Raw genomic sequence first — 23,354 nt, 5'->3', positions numbered from 1 at the left:
TAAAAATAACAAAAAATAAAAAAATTTTATTAATTAATTATAATTAATAAAAAATTCTAATTTTTTTCTCTATTTTTACTTTTTCCTCTCTTCTTTCTTCCTTTTCTCTTTCCATCTCTATTTTCTTTTTTTCTTTTTAAAAACCAAAATATCAAGGTCTCTTTCTCAACAATCTCATTAACCTTTACCACTTGCCATTGACCAATGCTGATTTTAACCAAATTTCACCCACATGCTTGTCTCAATCTCCTTTTCACCGATATCAACTTAGGTTTTTCGAAAACATCCTAGAAAAGCTTAGATCTAACTTCTAAGTCCACAATTTTCACCTTAAAAAACACTATCTTTCCCTGCTCCAAACCATATGAAAATGAGATATGTTTCTCATCTCATCTAGCTATTCAACCTATTAGGCATAACCCTCCAACATTTTTCAATCTCTATGTTCTCCTATTATTATTTTCTTTTATGTTGATTCACTCTTGGGATGATGTTGGTTCTTATTTGTGGTGATTTTTTTGCCACAATGTTGGTTAAAATATTATCATTGGTCAAAGTATTGTTGTCGATCAAAGTCTTTAGTTTTGTACTAGTGGTAAAATGGGGATAACATATATTTTTAGTTTTCCTAGCTCTATAGAATTACAAATAATATGGAGAAAATAAGATTTGCAATTCTAGTTAAACTTGGAATTAATTGAAATATCAGAATTACCATTCTTTGCCATATTTTGAACCAAACAAATGAATCAATGGGGAATTAGGAAAAAGCCTAGATGGAATCAAGATTCCATTAAACCAAATGTGCCATTAGAGGTTCTTTTAATATAAGGTGATATAGATATATTGGACTCTAAAGATATTTCATCTTTGGTTAATTTTTGGCCAACGTTTTAACAATTAGACTAGAAATCGAATCAGTCAAATGTTTAATTTTTAATCTAACCGATTTTCTAAGTTAGTTTAACTGCAAACATTAATTATGTTTTATATATGAGTTAGAATCCACTTACACTAGCGTAAAAGTTACATAATTTTATGACTTTTGGATTAAAGTGACAAGTATAAACTTTATAATTTAATTTTGATCCAAAAGTCAAAAAATGTGAAACTCATACACTAAAGTAAATGAATCTCATATACACACACACACACAAACACACACACACACACACACACACACGCACACACATATATATAAATAGGAATCCACTTATACTAATATAACTCTTATATTTTTTTAAACTTTTGGATCAAAATTACTAAATTTAAAAATATTATTTTGATTCAAATGAGTTATAGATTTATTTTTTTATTCAAATTGCTTAATCTCATTCATTAAAATATTATCTTTTTCATCATTTAAACCTATTAAAATCAAAGATTAAAAAAATGTGTAAGACTAAAAAATTTTATATTATATAAATTAACCAGCCTCATGTTTAAATATTTATATATATTTAATGCTCTTCAACATTTTAAGAGCATAATCCTTTTTTCTTCACTTAGATAAAGCATACTATCTTTATTAGTGCTATTTCTAAAAGACAAACTATCTTCATTATAAAGAACTTGTCATAATGTATAGATCTGTAAACCTATCACTACACCTAACTTTAAAGGGTTGCCACTAATCTTTTTTGTCTAGGTGTAATTGACCACCTAATAAGTCTATCTCATTTTAAAGAGGTCCTAAGTTTGACTTGAGTATCTTGAAGAGATTGATTCTAATCCATGAAACTAAAACTAAGTCTGAAAGTATTGTTACATATGAAGAAAGTTATAACACCTTTACAATGCCTATCAAAGTATGGTAACTATTTGATTTCGTGTTATCCAAAAGCTTTAAAAATTTTACTAAATAATTTAATATTGGAAATTATTCTCAAATTACTCCAATATTTTGGTAATAATTCAAGGGCATTCACTCACCTCATGAGTATTCAAGAAGATTATTTGTCACGTTTTGAAGATACTCTGTTGTTGGATCTATTTAATTTGTGTAAAATTCTCCAATATGTTGATAAAATTTAGAAAGAATCTTTCACCTAGGAATTTATATAGAAATTGCTATTTGTAACGCTCTTTGTAATTTCATTGTTGGAAATTCAAATTTTAATTTTACAAAAACACTTTATTTCTAGAAATATCTTCTAATATGTTGATAAGAGTTTTTGTTAAAAATTATCCTCCAATATGTTGGTACGATTTTATGAAAATTATTTTATTTTTCTTGAAATTTAATTTTTTAAAAATTTCATAAGGGTCTCTAATATGTTGGAAAAATTTTATTTTGAAAATAATATTGCCTTCAATATATTGGTAAGGCTTTATTTTATTGAAGAATTCATTTTAAAAATCTAACCCTCCAATATATTGGTAAGATTTTTTTATTTAAAAATTCATTAGAAACTTAAACCTTTTCAATATGTTAGTAAGGTTCATTTTTATTTGTTTAAAAATCTTTTTAATTTTAAAAAAAAATTTACAAATAAATGAATACATAAATAATCAAATAATAAAATAAATAAATAAACAAAAATAAATAAATAGATTAATGTAAAAATAAAAAATATACCAAAAATTTTGGCTCAACTTGGCAACTGGATATCTTGGCTGTAGAAATAGAAAATAGCTTAAGAGGTGTGGCTAGAAAGTTAGCTTAGACTACTCAAGAGTATGGCTTGTGCGATTGAGTTGGGTTGGCTATTAGGTGGACTCATGAATCTTCTAAGTGGGTTAAAGGAAATATGTTCTTCAAATGCTAAAAAGGCATCGTTTTGATGTTTGTATAAAAATCTTTGCCAAAATCCTTGCTTTCACTCTTGCCTTTTCACTCTCTCTCTTTATAAGTTAAAATCTCTAACTTCTCTTTACAATGGATAAATGTCGGTTGGGATCTTCAAACTTAACCTAGTTTTTGGTGAAACAACATCGTCATCGCCACTGCACGTTGGCCATTCTCTGAAGATCGAAAGACACCAAAATTTATCCAGAAAGTCATTTTGCCTTTCTGTTTTTCTATTCCCTAGCTGATTCTTCTTGAAACTTGATGGATTTGTGTGGAAAGTCATGTTAAACAACTCAAGCTCAAAACCCATTTTTGCTTTTCCTTTTTCTTTCTTTACAACTGTTTGGATTCTAAATTTTAAACTTGTATGTATCTTCTATGTTTGCCACTAGACCTGGTTTTTTTGTGTGGTTGTTAGTAATTGATGGTTTAGGTTTCTGATATGGGTTGTGAAATTACTGGGTGATTGTAGTGAATGGGTATAAAGGGTCGGTACGATAGACTTGCTGGAGTTTGTTGGGATTTTACTAGTGGGGTGATTTTGCTCGATTTTTTATTCTTTTGTTCCTCTAAGTTTTTCTTGTTGATTGATGTGTAATCTTTGATATTGTGTTTGCTACCTCTTATTGCTGTTGATAATTAAGGCTTATTGAAAATTGAATTTTTTTTTGCTTTCTACAAATTGGTTTAATTTGGAACTATGATTGTTGAAACAAGATATTGCTTAACTGGAATTGGCTGCCAAAGGTTGCCGATTGTTATGTATTGCAAAGCCTATTTACAAGTGAATTTAGTAGAAATCTAGTTCAACTAGGATTAGATTTGTTTCAAATAAATTAGCGTATTATCTCCTAAAATTAATCCTTATCATTTCTGTTGAGGTTTATCATTAAAAGATAACCTTACCTCTATTTTAAATTTTAAGCTTTCGGTTTCCTTTTCTTTTTCTTTCATTTTTTTTTAATTAAATAGATAATTTTAAAGAAAAAAAATTAAAATTAAAGATAATCAACAAGAAAAATAATGAAAGAATAAAAAAATAAGTAAAACAGATAAAGGAAAGAATAAGAAAAAGATAAATAAGGTAAATTTATAAAAATAAATACAAAAAATTTGACAGTTAGGCTTTGAGCAAGTGCAAACCCAATTGATTTTAAGCCCTCAGGCTTGAAATTAAACTGGATGCAATTAACATAGACCTCGGACTAAATGAGGTATTTATAATTGTCTCTCTTTGCACATTTTCTGTGTAATAGGAATTGTGCAATGACATAGACATTCATTACATCTAGGTTCGAAAATGAAATTATTTAGACTCAGTTGAAGTTCAAAATGAAATGACTAAGATAGAGTTAAAAGTCAAACAATGATGACTTAAAGTTAGTCATGATTAGAAAATGAGATGATTTGGTCTTAGGCAAAGTTAAAAAATAAAATAACTTAGTCTTAGCCAAAGTCGGATGTGAAAGTGACTGGATTGAGCCAAAGTCAAAAATGAAGGTGATCGACTAAACCGAAGTCAAGAATGAAGGTGTTCAGGCTTAATCAAGGTTGAAAAATGAAAATGCTCAAACTAAGCCAAGGTAAAAAATGAAGGTAATTAGATTGAGCCGAGATTGAAAAATAAAAATGATTAAATTGAGCCAAGGTCGAAGATGAAAGTGACTAAACTAAACCAAGGTCAAAAAATGAAATGAGATGACCTAGATTGAACTAAAATTAAATAAATAACTGAGTCTAAACCACAAGTCAAAAAATTAAATGACTTGGACTAAACCAAGATCGATAATGAATGATCAGGACTTAACCACAAGTAAAAAAATGACATGACTTAGACTGAATCAAGATAAAAAATAAGTAATCGAGATTAAATCGTAAGTCAAAAAATTAAATAACTTGGACTGAACTGAGGTAAAAAATGAGTAACCTAGATTGAATCGAGGTTGAAAATAAGTGACTGAAACTAAATCACAAATTAAAAAATTAAATGACCTAGGTTAAACTAAAATAAAAAATGATTAGGGCTAAGCCTAAGTCAAAATATGAGATCCAACAATCTTGAAAATAACAACAATAGGTTTTAAAGATTATGCTCGAAGAGCTCCGAAAGTATGCTCTAAGAACTTACAAATCCTACTTATTTTTAAAAATACGTTCCTTGATACAGAGGAACATTTCTTAAAACTTCAATCAATAGTTAAAGTCTTATCCTTTTTTTAATCAAAGATTATCTTTTGAAAATTTTCCTTAACCAATGACTTGCTAGTTCAAAATTCATTTGCTTAAAAAATTTTTAGCTTTTTGCTAATTGAAACCTCTTGTTAGCAAAGTATGTAATGAATGTCATGAATGTAATTTATGAAATGCGATGAATGCATCCATAATTACGGTAAAAAGGTTCTCAAGATTTTTATTTTTATCCATCAAAATCAGTTATCTTTATAACTTTTATCTACCCCTTCGAAATATCCTTTCACCAAATCTAAACTTTTCTTGAGATGCTTATTCTTTTGAAAGCTCTGTGGATCAATATTTTCATAAATTTCTTTTATGACACTATCTTTATTCTGCCCTATCACTATCGAGTTTTTTTTAGAAATAATGTAAGGATCTTTTATATACTTTCTCATTTATTTCTCATCATTCCAATTTCATGAAAAATATAGTTCATCACATATTTTTTTATTAAAAGGAAGCAAGAATGGTGAAAAATAAAGAGTTTAAAGAAAAAGGATATTTAATGTAAGAACAAGTTTACTGAGGGATAATAAGTGAAAAGGCAATGTCAAAGCATGTTGATAGGCTAAGAGTTTGGATGGGATTCAAACATCCAAAATAATGGACATTCAAATAGTTTTTCACACCAATTTAGAATTCTTTCTTAAAAACTCATTTTATCGACACTTTTGATCTCTTTAGGCTAAAAATTCAAATCTTGCCCCTTAGCTAGACTCATGAATATTCTTGGACTATCTTTTCAGGCTTTCAGCCAACATATCTTTTTTTTTACTTAAATTACCATTTTGAGTTTTTGATTCAATTTTTCCTTTTCCCTTTTTTTATCATTCATTTTTTTCTTTTTTTTTATTTTTCATTTATTTTTTCTTTTTTTCTTTTTTTTTTTTACTTTATTCCCTATAGGCATTCATACCGAACTCCATATGAATCCCTAACATGTAATACCTTATTGTCATTTGAGCATGCCTCAATTCAAAATATGATTTTTCAATTTTAGTATTCATGTTTAATCAAAATAGGTTTTTTTAACGCACGTAACTAAGGCTATAATGAAGGGTTATGAAAAAAATTGATCAAGTAGGCTCGAATATATGTGTTTAAAGTGTAAACCAAAAGATCATCTAAAGCAACTTGGCATTTTATCTCATTTTTTATCAAGTGCCTTCTATTTTTTTCATTTTTTCTTTCATCTCACTTTTTCATTTTATTTTATTTTTCAAGAAAGATTCACGCATAAGATTTTTTTTTCATTTTTTCTCTTTTTTTCCCCCAACAGTCATTTATGACTTTTTTTGGCAAATAGATCATTTTTCTAAACTTTGCTCTCAAATATGGAGGGTGATCTTGGTAGGTTTCTTTCAAAGAAATCATAATAAGCTTAAAAAATGTAGCAAATTTATGATTTTACTTTTTATGAAAGGTAAAAAAAATATGATCATTTTTCATCTCAAATGTAAATGCTTTTTTTAAAAAAACATATATTGAATGAAAGCTAGCTTATGGATATAAAAGACCACATTCTCCTATAGTGTATCTATTTCTACCTTTTATTAGATAAGGAAAGCATATCCATTTTTAATTCACCTAATAGATTAAGGGTCAAAATCATCAATCTCATTAGTATAAATGAAATATCCAAGATTGAAACTTAAATTATTGTCACAATTGTCTAAACATTCATTACTTAGAATAAAAGTGGGTGAAATATAAAAGGATAAAAGTAAGGATAATAGAAGAATAAAAAGAAAAATATGTAATGAAATGCACTTATCGTTTTATTAAAATACGAGATAAATACAAGATAAACACATAAAAGATCATCCTAAAAAGCTTTAAAAATATATTCTCAAAATCATTCCCATGTATCATTAGACAAAGAAATTTTAGTAACGATTGGCCCTTCATTATCTCTAAACTTGATCAACCTATCATTGATAAAACCTTGTATTTTATGCTTCAGGGTAACACAATTTTTTGTTAAATGACCTGTGATCCTATAATAGTAGTCACATTGAGCATTAGCATCATACCATTTCGAGTAGAGAAGTTTCATTGGCTCAACATAAACAAGGGCCAAAAATGATTTTCTACTAGCTGTGGCAACAAGTCTGCACATGTCATTGGAATGGGATCAAAAGAAGCCTTTTTTTTTTATGATTCTCCCGAATTGCTAGTCTGATTATGAGATTTTAGGGCAGATTTTACAATAAGTGTAGTGGCGGGTTTATAACTATGAGTTGAATGAAAGTATGTGGATAAGCAAATGGTGTGACAAGTTGATAGGGGTAAGGTGTTAGATTATTCACTGATAATAATGAATTGGATACATCAATGGCAAGTATTAGGGAAAACTTCTGAATTGTTGATTATCATAGCTCACTACTTAAGTTTTATTATATTTCTTCTTTGGTATTTCACTTTTCTTCATGCTAGCTGACTCTCTTCCTCTTAGCTTATCATTATTGATGGTATTTTCAATTATCTTATTAGAGATTACCATATAAACAAAGTTCTTGATGACATTTTCTATCATTTTCTCGTAGTAAGGAGCCTTAAAGGTGCTAACAAATAGAATGATAGTTTTTTTCTTAGTAAGAGATGGTTTGACCTAAATAGCTATATCTCTCAACATTTAGGATATTTTTTAAAAGATTTTATTGTTTTCTTCTCCATGCTCTACAAAGAAAGGTAGTTTGGAGCCAACTCTATGATGTACCGATATTGGGTAATGAACGCCCTTGCTAATTCTTTCTATGACATAATACGAGTTTTATCTAATTGTATGTACCATATACCAGCAGAACAAGTAAAGTTATCTTGAAATATGTGTATTAATAATTTCTTGTCATTTGTATAAATGATTATTTTTTGACAGTACATAGTGACTTGAGTTGCTGGACATAATACCATTATATTTTTTCAAACTTCAAGACTTTGAACTGTAGTGGGATAACTACATTAAAAATCAAACAAAGTTCAGCCGCTTGTAGATTCATCTTTTATTCAGATTTTAAGTCTTTCACATTCTTGACTATCTTCAGCTTTAATTTTTTTTCCTTTAGATTATCCATGTTGAAGACTTGAATTGAGTCCACTACCTTTTCTGTAAAGATAAGGTTACTATAAGTTTGAAAATGTCCCTAAGTTAATGTGAAAAGCATTCCAAGATAGGTATATCCTACCAAGAACGAGAATTGCTATAATGGAATGCTTTGAGTGGATAGGGCCTAATATGGGCCATAGTAAAAAAGGTACAAAAGATCGATTACATCCTGTGATGGATGATCTTTATGGCTAGCATCTTCTTTCATAGCTTTTTTTTTGTTTAATTTGTTTAGTGCTTCAAAGATTTTGTTTAACTCTCTTCTGAGTTTTTCTTCGGCCCTTTCTATATTTTTAAAATGACTCACATTTTCATGCTTTATTTGTCTGGCTCGAGCTTTAGTGTTGTACTAATGGCGAGTTAATTCATCAGGGTTATTGGATGGTCGAGTTATCTTTAAACATTACATACCATAATTTATGATTAGAATGATGTTTAGCTAAACCTTATGCAAAAAGAAAAAAAAATTATGAATGAATATATTAATGCTCTTAGTACCATCATTTAATAAGAAAGAGTTAAAAATTCCTTAATTAAAAATTAAAAATTATTCTGACAAAAATAAAAAAAAAACATTCCAAAAGAAATTTTTAAAATCTATTGCCTAGTCCTATTCTTTAACTTCAAGATCCTAGTGCAACTGTAGATAAATTCTTCAGCCATTATGATTAGGTAATGACCTCTGAACAATCTTGGGCTTTGTATCTTTCTTAAAAATCAACAAATCAGTTTTGATCAAACATTACACCTTATGTTTGAAAATATGATAATTTTTTATCAAATAGGCTGTATTTTTGAAATGATAATCACATCGAGCCCTAACATCATACCATTTAGGATATGGAGGATTTAATGGCTTTAAAGGAACTAGTGCAATCAAATGGTTTTGGAGAAGTAGTGGAAATAGCTCACTGTAGGTCACAAGGATTCGATTAATAATAGTTTTTTTTTTGTTACTTTACAATTTCTTGGGGTTGATCCATGGGTGAATTTACAGGTGTGGGTCTTAAAGTAGAATTAGATATATATGCATATGCCTGAGGGTTTATTGGGAAACTTAGTTACTAGATTGGTTGATAAACATTGTTCATAACTAGGACATAGTATGGGTTTGGGCCAATCTATGGGAGTTGAATGGGAGCAGGTCTTGTTTGAGGTGCCAAAAAAAGATTGTTAAGATTGAAGATAATAATTTAGGTATGAACCAATCTATAGGGTCAATACAAAGTTAGATTGCCTTATCCTTTTTCTGACTTGATTTTTTTTGGGCTATCGGATGCGTTGGCATGACTTGGTCTAGTATTGTGAAAAACTTTTTGATCTTGACAAAATGGCTACCTAATGTACACATGAATTGAAATTAGTGAGGACTCTTGAGAACAAGCCGCTCCAAGATTTTCAACCCTTTCCACTAGCTTGGCAAGTTGCATTTTTGCCTCTCATAGGTCATGCCGTAATTTTTCTTGGATAAGTTTCAAGGCTTGGATCCTTGCTTTCAATTGATCACCAATGTCTTCTAAATTACTACCCCAAATAAAGCAGAATATTTTTATATTATACAATGATATGATGGATGTATTACATAAATGATGATGATGTATTACATGAATGATAATGCTTTATGGATGAATGAAATGCATGAAATGAAAGAAAATAGATAATCAAACAAACAAGCAAACAAGTACATAAATAAATAAAATAATTATGAACCTAAATATGATTCTCACAAATAAGAAGTAACAAATAAGAACAGAGTTAGCATCTAATAAAGAAAAAACAAAATAAGTTAGTACACAACTCATGTATAACAAAAGGTATATGACCTAATTTTGGATCATTTCTACAAAAAGGAAGGACATGGCTCTACCTAAAGGTTAAGTCCATAAGGCTAACTATATGCAGTTTGGGTTAACTCTAAAGGTTCTCAAATTGTTCTTTACATCATTGTTTATCACAGACTAGTAAGGCACCACAATCCTCGCCCATCACAAGCTTCAAACAGAAAGGATTTAATTTGAGTAAGAATGTTTCGCTAGCCTGAACAGAGACATAAAATCTCACAAAAGCATAGGTACTTGACTCTCTTTTAAGGGAAAAAGTTCAAATAGAGTTCATATTATACAAATGCAAGTGAATGACAAAATATGGTACAATTAGAAACAAATAAAACATTCAAAGAAAAATTTTTAACTTTAACTTCAGCTTTGGATAACATGAGTTTATTGGCCTGACTCTTGACTTTTCTTAGTGAAGTCACCAAACTATTATAACATATAGATTCGTAAACTTATCGTTAACCTAACTTTAAAGAACCACCACTAATTTTTTTTGTTTAGTTACGATTAGCTACCTAATGAATTTATCATATTTTAAAAAGGTCTCAGGTTTGACTTGACTATCTTTAAAAGGTAAATTCTAGTCCACGAAACTAGAACTAAGTCCAACAATACAATTACATGTAAGAAAGGTTATAACACCCTTACAATAACCATAAAAGGATGTTATCAATTTGATTTCATGTTATCCAAAGCCTTAAAAATTTACCAATAATTTAATATTGGAAATTATTTTCAAGTTACTTCAATATGATGGTAATAATTTAAGGATATTCTTTCACCTCATAAGTATTCAAGGAGACTATTTATTATGTTTTGAAGAGGTTCTATCATTATATTCATTTAATTTGTGTGAATTTTTGTGAAAATCTTAATATTGAAAATCTTTTCTAAATTCTCCAATATGTTAGTAAAATTTAAAAAGAATTTCCTACCTAAGAATTTATATAGAAATTGCTATTTACAATGCTTTTTGTATTCTATCATTGGAGATTCAAAATTTAATTTTATAAAAACACTTTATTTTCAGAATTATCTTTCAATATGTTGGTAAGATTTTTTGCTAAAAATTATCCTCTAATATATTGATAGAATTTTATTAAAACTATGTTTGTTTTTCCTAAAATTTAATTTTTTTAAAAATTTCATAAGGTTCTTTAATATGTTGGTAAAACTTTATTTTAAAAATTAAATTGCATTTCAATAAGTTGGTAAAGTTTTTATCTTATTGAAGAATTCATTTTAAAAATTTGAACCCTCTAATATGTTGGTAATGTTCTTTTTTATTTGTTAAAAATGCTTTGTTATTTTTAAAAAATATTTACAAATAAATGAATACATAAATAATCAAATAAATAAATAAACAAATAAACAAATTAATGTAAAAATAAAAATAAAAAAAAAACTAAAAAATTTGACTCGACTTGACTACAGAAACAAAAAATGGCTCAAGAGGTGTGGCTAGAAAGTCAGCTTACACTCAACTAGATGGCTTAGGAGTGTGGCTTATGCAACTGGGTTGGGTCGACTATTTGGTGGAGGCATGGATCTACTAAGTGGGTTGAAGGAAATCAATTCTTTTAATACCAAAATGGCATCGTTTTAATGTTTGTATAAAGGCATTTTCCAAAATATTTGCCTTCACTCTTACTTTTCACTCACTCTCTCTACAAGTTAAAATCTTTAACTTCTTTCTACAATGGATGAATGCCAATTGGGATCTTCAAACTTAACCCAGTTTTTGGTGAAACAATGTCGTCGTCACCACTGCACATTGGCCGTTCACTAACGACCGAAAAACTCTAAAATTTGTCTAGAAGCTTGTTTTGGGCCCTCTTTTTTATTCCCTACCGATTCTTTCTGAAACTTGATGGATTCATGTGAAAAGTCATGTTGAACTACTCAAGTTCAAAACCTATATTTGCTTTTTCTTTTTTTTTCCTTTTTTACAACTATTTGGATTTTGAATTTTGAACTTGTGTGTATCTTCTATGTTTGCCGCCAAACTTATTTCTTTGTATGGTTGTTGGTAATTGGTCGTTTAGGTTTCTGATTTGGGTTGTGAAATTGCTAAGTGATTGTAGCAAATGGGAATGAGGGGTTGGTTTAATGGACTTGTTGGAGTTTGTTAAGATTTTGCTAGTTGGGGAGATTTTGCTCGATTTTCTATTTTCTTGTTCCCCAAGTTTTTCCTATTGATTGCTGTGTAATTGCTCTTTCTACCGTTTTGTTTGCTACCTCTTATTGCTATTAATGATAAAAGTTTATTGAAAATTGAATTTTTCCAGCTTTCTAGAAATTGGTTTAATTTAGGACTATGATTGTTGAATCTGGATATTGATCAACTAGTATTGGCTACCAAAAGGTTGCCGAATTGTTGCATATTGCAAAACCTATTTATAAGTGAATTTAGCATAAATCTAGTTCTACTAGGATTATATTTGCTTCAAATAAATCAACAATTCAACTAGGATTAGATTTGTCCCAAATAAATCAACAAATTATCTCTCAAAATTAATCCCTATCATTTCTGGTGACATTTACCACCGAAGGACAATCTTACCTCAATTTTAAATTTCAAGTTTTCGGTTTGCTTTTTCTTTTCCTTTATTTCTTTTTAAATTAAACAGATAATTTTAAAGAAAAAAAATTAAAACTGAAGATAATCAACAAGAAAAATAATGAATGAATAAAAAAATAAAACAAAAATAAAAAATGAGTAAAACAGATAAAAAAAAGATAAATAAGATAAATATATAAAAATAAATAAAAAAATCTACCAGTTGGGCTTTGAACAAGTCCAAACTCAATCGATTTTGGGTCCTTGAGCTTAAAATTAAACTAGGTTCAATTAACTTAGTGCACAAATTAAATCGAATATCTACATAACGCATATAACATTAATTTTTATCTAATTCTCTAAATGAATGATTTTAAGAGTGCTTTTTCTATTTTGACTTAATACATTTAAGCTTATTTTAATTTCAAAATATTTCCCATAAGAATCAAATCCCGTCGACAATCTTGTATAGTCACATTCAAGACTTTTTAGTTTCAAAATACTTTGCATAAGAATCAAATTTGTTGACAATTTTTAATTTTATAAATATTATTAAAAAATTAACACATATTTCATTTATATTTTTAATTTTAATTAATTTTTTTATTTTTTAAATTCATCTTAAAAGACATATATCATCTTATTAATCTCGTTTATGAAATTAAAAAATTTTACTATTAATAAATTTAATAATTTTTTTATAGTTATATCTCACTGTATACAATTCATATTTCATAATCCAATCCAATCCGACCGTTATACACCATTTAAAATAAACACATTTTTTATTGTTGAGATAAAAAAAAATCCGTAAAATTGGAATAAGGAATTTATCCATGAAATGTGGATTAGGCCCAACCCAATTTAAATAATTAATTGGGTTAAAATTAATTAATTAGTAATTAATTATTAAGTTGGAAAAGAGATATTAGTCCCCAATCATGTCTTTGGGTTAACGTGTGGTTTAGTAAAAGAAAAAGTCCAAGAAATATTAGCGTTGGAGAAAGTAGAGATATTTCAAACTTTTACCTAGAGTGATTGACGGTTTTCAATCAAAGAATAACTTGAACTTGAAGGTAAAATCATGATTGGATATTGTAGTTTTTCCTTGTTTTCAATCAACATGAGAATTCAACTGTGAGTGACAATCTTACGTCATTTCGTATTTTAAAAGAAAAGTTTAAAATGGTAAAGCAAAATAACGTGTCCAAAGATTACCGCTGCCGAAGTCTCCAGGAAATTTCGAGAGCAATTACCATAAAAATAAACAATTAAAAAGCAGTCAGAGCTCGACGCTTTAAAACTTCTCAACGTCATATTTCTTTCAGTAAATAAATAAACCTCGCGTGATTTTCATATGTACGACATGTAATGGGCATAAAAGATAGAAGCGGATGGATCTATTCACGGATACTTAAAAAAATTAGAAAAAAAAATTTTTTTCTGAATATTTTAAAAAATTTTCTTATATTTATTATAAATAAATATTTTGAAAAAAAATTTTAAATTGAGGATTGAAAGCACAGTGGATCACAGAGGGTAGAAATAGTGGACAATTTGGTATGCTCTTGTATCTATCAAAATTGCCATCCATTTAAAACTACAACACCACCACAAAAAAAATGAAACTTAAAAGATTGAGTGATCAAAACATATATGCTTTTCAAGAAATGTTCTTTATTCTTTAAAAAATTCCAAGAACAACATATCACTTCTCGTCCAGAGGACAAGAATATACTTTCATTTGGTATTTCACAGAGGAATTATAATTTTATTATATTTATTTTTTTTATATTTTAATATGTTTTTAAACTCCCTTATTCTTAAATTATTTTACTTGAAAAATATATTACATACATAAATTTTTTTAAATTCATAATTTTTAAATTTCATCCACCAACTAGATCAATCAACAATGTTCCTTAATATCTACAACAAATAAAAAATTTTCGATAAAATATTTGATAAAATTATGATCTTTTAAAAATGATTAATCGATCAAATTAAATTAAATTATTAAAAATTAAATTTTGAATAAATTATAAATTTAAATGATTTATCAATCTACTCTTAAATTTAAAAAATTATAATCAAATTTTCAATGAATTTTTTAAATTTCTGTTGATTTATATTATAACGATTTTTATTTTACACGTAAACAATGAAAATTTTAAATTCCATAAATGAAATGACGTCGTGTGGCATCTCGTGTGAGATCATTTACTTCGTATTGTAATAATTTTTCACTTGTCAAAATCTGAAAATTTTTCATTTTTTAATAAAGAAAAAGTTTTATTATTTATTTATTTCGTGGAAAGGAAAATTCAAGAATATATAAACGAGATAAAAGTAAAAGTCCCTCCTTCCCACAAATTAATAATGAATTTAATAATAAATAATCCACAAAGAGGATGCCATTGTCGGGTACACCACAACATACAATACGAGCAAATACAGGCTCTCTTCCCCTCCCACTTCCGCATAATAAGGAAAGGAAAGAGCGGCCTTCGGAAGCATCGAGTAATAACAAAAAAAAAAAAAAGCAGCATTTTGATGTTTTCAGTTTCACCCAAAAAGGAAGAAAGAAATGGAGAGCGGCGATTACAACACAGAGCTTCTGCCTCATCAAGGAGAAACGTCGCCGTCTTCTTGGCGTCTCACCCTCGACAAGTTTCACCTTCCCCAACAAAGGTTAAACTCTGATGATCATCACGATGCTGCTCCGTTCTCCACCGTGCTTTGTGCTCCTAGTAAGCTTTTCCTTCTTCAATCTCAGTTTTGCATTTTTTTCTTCTTTTTGTTTTTTGTTTATGAACACGTTGAGATTATATTAAATTTTGTGTTTGAATGAAAGTGGTTTCTGCAATTGCAAAGAGATTTCTTGTTTTTTTATTTTCGTTTTAACTGCTTAGGATAAAAATATTACCGTAATATTTTCTGCTTAATTTCTAATTGTCCTTGAGACTTTGTTGTGGCCATGTGAAGGGTCTCGAATTTGGTGCACACAAGGGCAATTAAATTCATTTTGTCATTTTATAATTATAACTATAATTATAATTATAATTGTAATTATAATTATATCAATAGAAAAATGGAATTATGAAGGAGAATTTATGATGGATGCGTAAGCTTAATTGATGTTGTCATCTTCCAAATATTTGATTTTTAATTTCCACATCCTGCATGGATTTAATTGCTAAATCATTTTTACTCAAAATCCAGCTATTGTTCTCTCTTCATTGTTTGTATCTTTTCCTTGTAAACAATATTTTGCTTAGTGCTTATCTTTGTTATTTCTGATTTAGCATTTTTGGCTACATCGAAATTTTTGTATCATTAACTTTAATTTCAATAAATAATTGGAGTTACGGTGGAATGGAATAGAGGAGTATTTCAGCAGCAATTCTTTTTATTATAATTTTACACTCGTCTAATCAAAATTATGTAAAGAGTCTACCATTTATAAGTGTGAGCTCCTTATAAAATTTTGATGGACCACACAATTGTAATACAATGATCCAGGTGATATGCTCCCGATGCAATGGTATCACGTTATCTGTTGGTAGGGTGCTAATTAAAGTTATTAAAGTTCAATCTCTGATAATCTCAAATACTAAAAAATTTATTTCTGCCATCTAGATCTATCTGACAATTGAAAAAATAAATTTATTCAATTTAGATGAATCTGATAACTGATAATATTAATACAAGCAGTGCATTATTGTTAATAATTTATAACTTAAATCCTAATATATGGTGCATATATGATATACATGATCCAATTTCTTAATGAGTTAGTGGAATCCTACAAGATTGTCTCTAAAAGTTTTAGAACATGTTTGGCAAAAGTGCTTTTGCACTGTTAAAAACTTTAGGGGCTAGCTTGTCTTCATGTTCTTTTCTATTAATGAAGCTTCTAAAATTTAATTGTTGAAGCTTTAATGCCATGGAAAAAGTGGATCGATTTCATTACAAATGTTTTCTTCTTTTCTAAGGGACCATTGTTGTTTATTAAACTAAAGCATATAATATTATCTGCTAAAAAGTTGAAGTGTTTGTCGTTGCCCCAACAAGATATACAAAGATCATTATTAGGCAGCCCTTGATAAAAAAAAAAAAAAAATTCAGATAAGAGTTAGGCCAAAGAATATGATTTACAAAATCCCAAATTCCTGGCTTTGTTCGTGAATTTTTTGATCTTGAACTTCAGAATTTTAGGGGTGGTCCCTGGAGAACTTGATGGGCATTGAATTGGATCCTCTAAGCTTAATTTCTTTTATTTGTGGTGAAGCACACACTATAACCAAACCTGTTTCTAAGGCATAGCAAGCACTAATTATGGGACATTCTATGATGTTATAAAACGAAAATCATCTCAAGATTTTCTATCATGTCAAAATTCTGTGAAGTATTATACATTAGCAGTAAAGGGTTTCTTTTGATTGAATCATAGATTTGTCAGGAAGAAGCTCACCAACATTTTATGACTCTAAGCTACCAACTAGAAGTCTATTCTGGATTCTTAACAATTGACAACTCTTAAAAATGAAGGCAAAAGTTCATAGTTTCATCATTCCCTTTATGTTCTTTTACATGTAATATTGTTTGTGTGTATAACAAGTTATAATGTCGTTTTAGGCAGTTTGCCAAATGATGTCATGTACAATCTCTTTCTCCTATAATGTTATGATTGTTTATGGATTTTCTTTCTTTCACTTACTTCAGATAAACAGCGCAAGGTTTCAGAGTACTATAAAAAACAAGAAAGGCTCCTTGAAGGATTTAATGAGATGGAGACCATAAACGAGATGGGTAGTTTGCCTGAAAGCCTAACAGAGGTATTTCCCTCACTGGCTTTTTCCCCGCAATGTTTTTATCGCATCTAGGGATGAAAAGAGAACTTAGAGATGTTTTGTTCTTGATTTGCATGAGTTAAAATGATATGGAAAGGGGGAATTGAACTACTCTGAGGCTTTAGATGACATTGTTCATCCAACTAGCAGAGCACTGAACTGTGTCTGGCGGATTAGACCATTATGCACTTCCATTTTCCTGACAATTTGACGGTTTTAAAGATTTTGTTCGGCTTTTAGATGCAATAATAGGAGATATTTTCTTCATTTTAGTTAAATGATGATGACAATATCATTTAATCAGAATCCTAATCAACGATCTTCTCATTTTGCCTTAAACATCAAATAAAACTCACATATCAATGTATTCTAAATTTATATAGATCCTTTTTGTTCACAGAAAGCAAAATTTAATCCTTAAATACCTTTTTGTCTTCAGGATGAAATGAAGCAACTTGCTAAGAGTGAGAGGATGGCAGTTCATGTGTCAAACATTGCTAACTTGGTGCTTTTCGCTGCCAAAGTTTACGCTTCTATTGAAAGCAAATCTTTGGCAGTTATTGCATCAACTTTAGATTCACTCTTGGATCTTTTGTCAGGATTGATTCTATGGTTCACCGCATATGCCATGAAAACCCCCAATCGTTATCACTATCCAATTGGAAAGAAACGAATGCAGCCAGTCGTAAGTTATTTCTTTGGTCTCCAGTCTAATTTATGGTTATGATTAATTTCAAAGATCAACTTCTATTGATCTGAGCTTTACAGAAATTCTTTTCGGATTGCTATTCTTCTCACCTCTTGAACAGCTTTTTCAATAAAAATTGGTATTTCTTTCCATTTACAACAAATATCCACTAACTAAGCTTGACAATCCAGGGTATCATTGTTTTTGCTTCAGTAATGGCAACTCTAGGATTACAAATATTGCTGGAGTCTGTCAGGGAACTTATTGCAAAGGTATGCTACTTTGATTCAGTTAAACGTAGCATCTTTTAGATGCTGCATTTACACAAAATTGCCATTAGTTTCTTTAATCATTTTGGTATGGCCACAACTTTTTTACTCATTTAGTATTTTGTTCCTTTTGTGGCTATAGTCCCACCCTGAGATCAATCACAAGCAAGAGAAGTGGATGATTGGAATTATGGTTTTCGTGACAGTGGTGAAGTTTGTCCTCATGGTCTATTGCCGGCAATTTAAAAATGAAATCGTTAGAGCCTATGCTCAGGATCATTTCTTTGATGTGGTTACTAATTCAGTGGGTTTAGCAACAGCCGTTCTAGCTATTCATTTCCGCTGGTGGATTGATCCAACTGGAGCTATAATAGTGAGTTAAAAATCCTTCTTAATCATTTATGCTATAGTTTATTGGGGTTCAGTATTTCTGTTAGCACTATAATGCCCCTGATGCTTCAATTAAATGATGATAATGCTCTCTATGCTATGATCAAAATTATAAATTTTGCTAGGATTCACTGCTCAGTTTGTTTCCAGAAAGAAGTTGCAATTCTCCAATCCTGACCATGGATGTGTCATGCACCACTTTCATTTTTGCACATGCTACTAATATGCTTAAAAGCTTATTATACTTCTTAAATCCATAACTGCAGATAGCATTATACACAATGGGTACGTGGGCGAGAACAGTGATTGAGAATGTAGGGTCACTAATTGGAAGGACTGCTCCACCTGATTTTCTTGCGAAACTGACGTATCTGATATGGAACCACCATGAACAGATACGACACATTGACACAGTTAGGGCATATACTTTTGGTTCTCATTACTTTGTGGAGGTCGACATTGTGTTGCCAGAAGACATGCTTCTGAGTAAAGCACATATCATAGGTGAGAAACTCCAGGAGAAACTAGAGCAGCTACCAGAAGTTGAGCGAGCCTTTGTGCATATAGATTTTGAGTTTACACATCGGCCTGAACATAAGACCATGGCCTGATCTTATCATCGATGCTTGCAGTGCTGGCTTTGATTTCTGAAGCTTTTAGTGTCTTTTAAATAACTTTGTAGTACTTTTGTTCTTCATTCTCCTATTTTACTTCCAAATGCTACATAATTTTACTTTTGTTCAAAATGCACCTGAATTTCACTCATTTTTCAGTTGATTGGTGTAGGATAATGATATTTTGCTTCTGTAAATATTTTTTGGTCTGCAAAATTTGACAGATAATATAAGATGATGAAAATATGAGACAAACAGGACTTGACACTAGGATAGGGATGACAGCAAGGCAAATAGAGGTAGTTTTATGCTTTGCTCCGACTCTACTCTCTAATAGTCATCCAACCCTTTCTCAATCCAACATCAGATCATTATCTTTTATAGCTTATCCTGATCCGATAAATATATTTATAATTTATATTTATTTCGATTTGAAATTAATTTAATAATTTTAATTTGATATAATATTTATAAAAATATTATTTTTTAAATATAATTATTTCTTAATTTTATATATAAATAAATATAATATTTTAATAAATTAAAATTTTTATTAATATAATATATATTAATATAAAATTAAATAAATAATAAAATATATATTTTTATAACATCTGAAGTGATTAAAACTGAACATTCATAAAGTGACTTTTGATCTGTCCTCATTATTTATTATATAAAAAAAAATTCACCCGTCCTAATTTGGTAGCCATTTCATAAAAATCGTCCCTGGTCAAGAGGGATGATTTTGGCACCGTAAGAACCGACTCCGTTTCTATTCATATTGTTGAGATGGAAGCTTATAGAAAGCTAGCGTGGGGAAAACCAAGGGCTCGTTTGTCATTTCCAAATGTATGAGAGCCTTGTCAATGAAGAGTGAGTCGGTGATGTCGGAGTTTTATCTGATGTGCCTCTCTAAAGTAGCCAAAGTTGGATTGTCCCTTGATATTCAAGTGGGAAATTAGCATGTATTTTTAAGATAGGTATTATTATCCAAAGACGATCAAGCAGCTGATAAGTCAATTTCCATTAATTACAAGATGATAAATGCCACCTTACCAATAGGCCATGCATACATTGAAATTAATAACATCTAAATAATAAATATTACAAAAATAAATTTCTAACAATAATAAATAGAATAAAAAATATATGCAAAATCCCACATAAATACATAAAAATATAAAATTTTAAAATTTTAAAATGTTAAATTCACTTTATTATTATTTAAGTCTTTGGTTGTTATTTCCTCGAGTTTGTAACATAACCTTTCAAAATCAAATTCATCCATGAATTACAATTGCTCGATTTTCAAAACTCATGAACTATCTTTGCTTGAAGACCATGGACTGTCCCCTAAATGCAGTGCCAACTTGAAAAATCCCACCATCATCATTTCCATCTTGATTTTCATCTTAATTTCTTCTCTTTCCCTCCCTTCTATCATCAATCAACTCCACCAATCTCTACTTTAAGCAAGTGAAAAAAGAGAAAGAATGCACTACAAAGAAAAGTGGCAAGAGATAGCTAGCAAGTTGGGTTTCAAGCCGTTTTAACTTTTGATGGATTTGGATTTCGTTATGAGTAAATAATAGACGGTGGTGGTGAAGAGAGGGTTGTTGCTATAAATTAGAAGTTTAGGGTTGCTTTAATATACTTTGTATAGATGTTATAGCTGATTTCATCTTTTCTCTTCTTTTGTTCAATTTTGGCCCATTTTCTTCGGCCTTTTGTCTAAAGGAGAAAGTTGAGTCCATTTAGAAAAGGTTACTCTTGTAGTTTCATCTACAAATTATGGGCAATAATGTAATTTAATATCCCTTAGGCCAATTTAGGGTTTTCTGTTCTCTTCCCTATTTATAACCCCATCGCTCTCTTCTTTCTTCCTCACTCAGTTGGCTCCGCTGTCCGCTCTAATCATTCTTGTGCGTAAAAAATTCCTCTCCTTTTTTCTCTTTGTTGTTTCTTCATATATTTGATTTCGATTTTGATTTTGGTGTTATTTTCTGATCCTTAGTTGCCTGTGATGTTCAACATTTGTCCGTACCATCTGAGATTTTTATCTTTGATGTATTCTTTCAAAGTTTAGTTTCTGAGGCATCAACAATCCAAGCGAAAGGAAAACCTTTTTTTTTCTTCTTCTTTTCTCCGATTTCGATTTAATATTTTTTTATTGGTATGATTATTTTGAGGCGGTGATGATGAAAATTATACCATCAAACCATGAGAGCTCTGCCTCGTTGATGTAATAATATTTCAACTCTCTGAGCCTTTTTTTATGTATTTTATTTTTAGATGAAAAATCAATAGAAATACAAAGAAGGCAATAAATTAGAGTCACTGTTGCGCTATAATAAAAATAGCGACTTCAGCGCTGTACGTTGCCAATACAGATTTGGAGCTGAGATTCTGGCATTTTGCTCTCTTTTTCTCTAGTTTTATGCATTCAGATGCTCCACATTTTTTCAAGTTTTAGTAATTTTTTTAATTAATTTGGAATGAAGATGGAAGTGATGATTATTTCCCCAGATGATCGAAGCTGAACATACTGTGCGATTTGTTTTTTCTCTAATTCTTTAGAGATTCCAAGCCAGAACTCTGATCCATCTTCATATATTCTCCCATTATTTTTAAAAAATTTATATGTTTTTTTATTTTATTGTGTTATCGAATTTACTTATTAATATGGAAGTGATGATTATTTCCCCAGATGATCGAAGCTGAATATAATGTGCGATTTATTCTCATTTGTGAGAATCCAAGCCAGGAATCTGATCCATATTACTATTATCTTCTATCTGATTTAATTAACATGGATTTTAATCCTTTTTTTTTAATTTATTCGAGAATTATAAGTTTTATTTTAATGAAAATTTATTTTAAGTATTAGTTGGAATAATGTTTTGAAGAATACCTCTAGGACCAAAGTCTAAAGTATCTGCGGTTTATAGGAGAGCGGCTCATGTTATGCTGGGTTCAAATCTTAATTTTTATTTGGCTAATACGTAGAAAATTTTAAAAAAGTGAAAAACGAAAATTATTTTTATTTTTTAAATTTTTATTTGGTTATTACCGAAGAAAATTTTTAAAAAGTGAAAAAAATAAAAATTATTTTTAATTTTCTTATTAATTATCTTGTATTATAAATTTATTTTAACAATTATATTTAAAAGTGTCTAAAAGTGAAAAAGATTTAAAAGAATTTTGAATGCCAATTTATTTAACACATTATTGTTATATTAAGTAGATAATTGTGTTGAGATGCACTGAAGAGAAAAATATATATTATGTTTTTGTGTTCAATTATAATAAAATATTTATGTAAAATATAACATAAATAATTATTAATATTTTATATGATATTAATATATAAATGATCAAATTTATTTTTTTAATAAAAAAATTAAGATAAATAAATTATTTAAATTTTAAATTAGGTTAAAATATATTATATTTGATAATTTAAAATATATAATTATAAGTTATGTATTAAAATAGAAAAATATTCGAATTTAAAATTTTTTCGTATTAACGATCTAAAATAAAGTTATAAGTCGACGGATACAGCTAGCAGTTAATAATGACAGTAAAAGAAATGATGTTATATTTTTATAATACAATTTGTTGCATTTTTTTAATTAATTAAGAGTTTAAATAATAATATTTTTTTATTATACTTAAAATATATATGTTATTGAAGGTTGATTAATGAACTTTTATTTTTATCTTCTAAACTAATTTTTTGAGTTCATTATTTTTTTGCTAATGGAAAAGTACATTGCATTTTTTATTAATTTTTAAACTAGAATGATTATTAATTAAATAATGGTGTATATTAATTAATATTAAATCATATGAACATTTCAACTTTATTTTTTAAAAAACAAAACTTTAAAACTTTGCATTTGTAATCATATACTTTAAATTATTAACCTTGAATATATCTCTACTTATTGTTTATAGGCATTATAGTGCTTCTCTATTTATGAAATTTATTTTAATTTCCTTAAATG

General features: G+C 28.8%; 1 protein-coding gene, 1 long non-coding RNA gene and 4 other non-coding genes across 6 annotated transcripts; all 6 read left to right on the top strand.

Moving 5' to 3' along the window:
* The first annotated feature begins 14,931 nt into the window (after positions 1-14,931).
* On the top strand, positions 14,932-19,492 carry LOC111287755 (metal tolerance protein 9-like). The gene is made up of 6 exons (XM_022878434.2): positions 14,932-15,277; positions 17,253-17,365; positions 17,820-18,065; positions 18,260-18,340; positions 18,480-18,710; positions 18,994-19,492. The coding sequence occupies exons 1-6, from the start codon at positions 15,115-15,117 to the stop codon at positions 19,336-19,338; spliced, it is 1,179 nt and encodes a 392-aa protein (XP_022734169.1). The 5' UTR covers positions 14,932-15,114; the 3' UTR covers positions 19,339-19,492.
* Positions 19,493-19,959: 467 nt separating this feature from the next.
* LOC111288483 (uncharacterized) lies at positions 19,960-22,122 on the top strand. The gene is made up of 2 exons (XR_002690108.2): positions 19,960-21,266; positions 21,359-22,122. It is a non-coding gene; the product is annotated as an uncharacterized LOC111288483 (long non-coding RNA).
* On the top strand, positions 21,360-21,442 carry LOC149519039 (small nucleolar RNA snoR117). Its single transcript, XR_016341959.1, has one exon. It is a non-coding gene; the product is annotated as a small nucleolar RNA snoR117 (small nucleolar RNA).
* On the top strand, positions 21,532-21,613 carry LOC149519038 (small nucleolar RNA snoR116). The gene has a single exon (XR_016341958.1). It is a non-coding gene; the product is annotated as a small nucleolar RNA snoR116 (small nucleolar RNA).
* Positions 21,846-21,948, top strand: LOC149519037 (small nucleolar RNA Z103). Its single transcript, XR_016341967.1, has one exon. It is a non-coding gene; the product is annotated as a small nucleolar RNA Z103 (small nucleolar RNA).
* On the top strand, positions 22,027-22,121 carry LOC149519036 (small nucleolar RNA Z103). The gene has a single exon (XR_016341966.1). It is a non-coding gene; the product is annotated as a small nucleolar RNA Z103 (small nucleolar RNA).
* Positions 22,123-23,354: the final 1,232 nt, after the last annotated feature.

Source organism: Durio zibethinus, chromosome 4 (assembly GCF_047325235.1).
Source record: "Durio zibethinus cultivar Kanyao isolate XHJ-2024 chromosome 4, ASM4732523v1, whole genome shotgun sequence".
Taxonomy (NCBI): Eukaryota; Viridiplantae; Streptophyta; class Magnoliopsida; order Malvales; family Malvaceae; genus Durio; species Durio zibethinus.
This window is presented reverse-complemented; position numbering and strand designations above follow the sequence as displayed.